Here is a 2,645-nt window from a genome sequence, read left to right as displayed (position 1 = left end):
TAGATAATATAATCATTGAAGAATATAGTTATAATATTTAAAGTGGTTGAACTGGATGCAAGAGATGCAACTTATAAAGTCAAATTCTAACTTCTTGTTATTTATTGAAAATTCAACCAACGGTCAAAATAATCTATATATATATATATATATATATATATATATATATATATATATTAATTTCTTTCAAAATTTATGGATTATACTTGTCAAATTTTTAAGAATTACATTTTATAAAAATACAAATTAGCATTCATAATCACACACGATTATGACACTATCAATAGAAAGATAAATCTAATATACTTATAATGTATTTAATCACCATTCAATAATTCATAAATTAATATCTCCAGAATTATTCAATTCGTGCATCTAATAAAATTAACGACAGTAAAATACTCAATAAAAATAAAGGGGGGGGGGGGAGATGATTCATATGATAGAACATATAACTATAAGAAAATTTATATATTTTTTTAATCAAACTCATATTTTTTTTATTTAATTCGTGCATCTAAAAAAATTACAGACTATAAAAAACATATTAAACTTTTTTGTGTATCAACGACAAATAGATGTCTAATAAAAATGTTAGTCAAATAAAAATGAAGGAGTGGGACTGAAACACATGATAAATGGATGAAACTAATAAAAAAAGAAATTAAGCCGATTTTATTTAAAAATTAATGAAAAAGGATTTTAAAAAACAACTAGAAAACCTTTAAGACTCCTTTTGATATCTAGTAACTAGTGATACTGGTCGAATAATTCCACTGCATGGCATTCTCATAACCGGACATAATCTGAGTGTTTTTGCATTCAGGTCCAAAATCTTTCAAATCATCTTTTTAAATTCTTGAATACTTCAAATGATGGTGGCCTCCCCTAAAAGACTTGGACTTCTTTGAAAGAGTGGCGGTGATTAGAATATCACCAGCAGCCTTAACCTTTCCTTGAACAATCCCACCAAACACTTTTCCATCACCACGAGTTAGGAAAATGGAAAAGGAGGAATAAGTAGGTTCATTGATGAGCCTGGAAGGAACACAACCATAGTTGGTATTAACATATTCTCCTGATATAGATGTCATTTGAAAGGGCCCATGTAATGTGAATACATAGGCATGGGACACTGGATTATGAAAAGTAATATCAGAGATAAGACCACTACCTTTTAGTACTCTAATATTAGCTTGATGATGCAAAGCAACATTGACGATGGACTCCAGTACATCGTTTCCAGCAGGGATTTTGATAAGAATTTGCTTCATAGTGGTATTAGTGTCTTCCTCAATCTTAATAGAGGGTTTAGGCTTGTTCATAGAGCCTTGAGGTTTATCCATGGATATCTTAAAAGATGGTGTGGCTTGATTCTCCTTGAGGAAGAGAGTAACAATATTTATAGTGGTATTATTGAATGTGGGATGCAACTTATAAACCAAAATACTAATTTTTTATTATTTATTGAAAATTCAATGGTCAAAATGATATAAAAATATGTACATATATCACAATTTATAAAATTGATAGAATTATAATAACAAATTCAGAGCAAAAAAACATAACAATTGATTCAATGTTCATTCACTGTGCAAAATGAATCATTTACAACAATGCAATGAATAATACATATGTTTTTAAAGGAATTCGTTAAAAAAAAGAATTGTTATAAAATCCTTAACTTATTACTTTATTACTAAAAAATCTAAATTTAACATTACCGCCATCAATAGTGTTAGTTTTGGCATAATTTCTTCATCTTCATCTTGCAAATGAGATTCTTTTTAGTGTGGAACTCTCATCTCGTCCGTTGATATTTGCATAATTTTAGATAAATGTGATATGTCTTAAACATTTATATATATATATATATATATATATGATATCCATGTAAGTGCGCAGTTAATTCACATAATAAAATAATCACTATCCATGAATATTTTAATTGAATATTAATTTTATTTTATTTTAAGATTAGCTAAATGAGTGAACAATTGTTTTATGGTGTAACACCCCGTACATATATGTCTAGATTAATATGTAGTGATGCTATAAATGTTACAAGAAACATACATAAGCGGTAAAGACAAGAAATTAAAATTATATACAATTCAAATGTCTAATTGAAAATGTATACAATCGACTTGTCTTCAACAATGCATAGCGGAACGATAATCGGATTAGGTCATCCTGCCATCTGCTCGTCCGCCGTCTTCAATATTAAACATCTAGCAATCCATCTACTTCTAACCTGTTCCTGAAAAATAATAAGAGGATTGGGGTGAGATTACTAAATCTCAGTGAGTTCCTCTATCTTATTGGTTCGCTCAATTCTACAAGGTGCATGCAATCAGATGGATTCACCGAGAATCCGGGTGTTTCCTCACGGCTACGTACAAGTACAAACAAGGTAACACCACCATTGGAAGTCTCGTGACTATCCAATGAGGCAACAACAATAAGCACAAGCCAAGTACAAACAAATATGCAGACCCGTACCCATGTACGAGGAATCTAGGAGTAAGTTTAATTTCTTGTTACATAGACTACGCATCCACACCCTCGGTGAGTTACACCCATACATCGCATCAAGAGACTTGCACATACACACCGCAAGACTAATTAGATTCACTTCCTAAATG

At 30.2% G+C, this 2,645-nt stretch overlaps 1 protein-coding gene across 1 annotated transcript; it reads right to left on the bottom strand.

Annotated features, from left to right (window-relative positions):
- Nucleotides 1-851: 851 nt before the first annotated feature.
- On the bottom strand, nt 852-1,346 carry LOC131659025 (AT-hook motif nuclear-localized protein 23-like). The gene has a single exon (XM_058928269.1). The coding sequence runs from the start codon at nt 1,344-1,346 to the stop codon at nt 852-854; it is 495 nt and encodes a 164-aa protein (XP_058784252.1).
- Between the last annotated feature and the right edge of the window lie 1,299 nt (nt 1,347-2,645).

Source organism: Vicia villosa, linkage group LG3, assembly GCF_029867415.1.
Source record: "Vicia villosa cultivar HV-30 ecotype Madison, WI linkage group LG3, Vvil1.0, whole genome shotgun sequence".
In the NCBI taxonomy this organism is placed as follows: Eukaryota; Viridiplantae; Streptophyta; class Magnoliopsida; order Fabales; family Fabaceae; genus Vicia; species Vicia villosa.
This window is presented reverse-complemented; position numbering and strand designations above follow the sequence as displayed.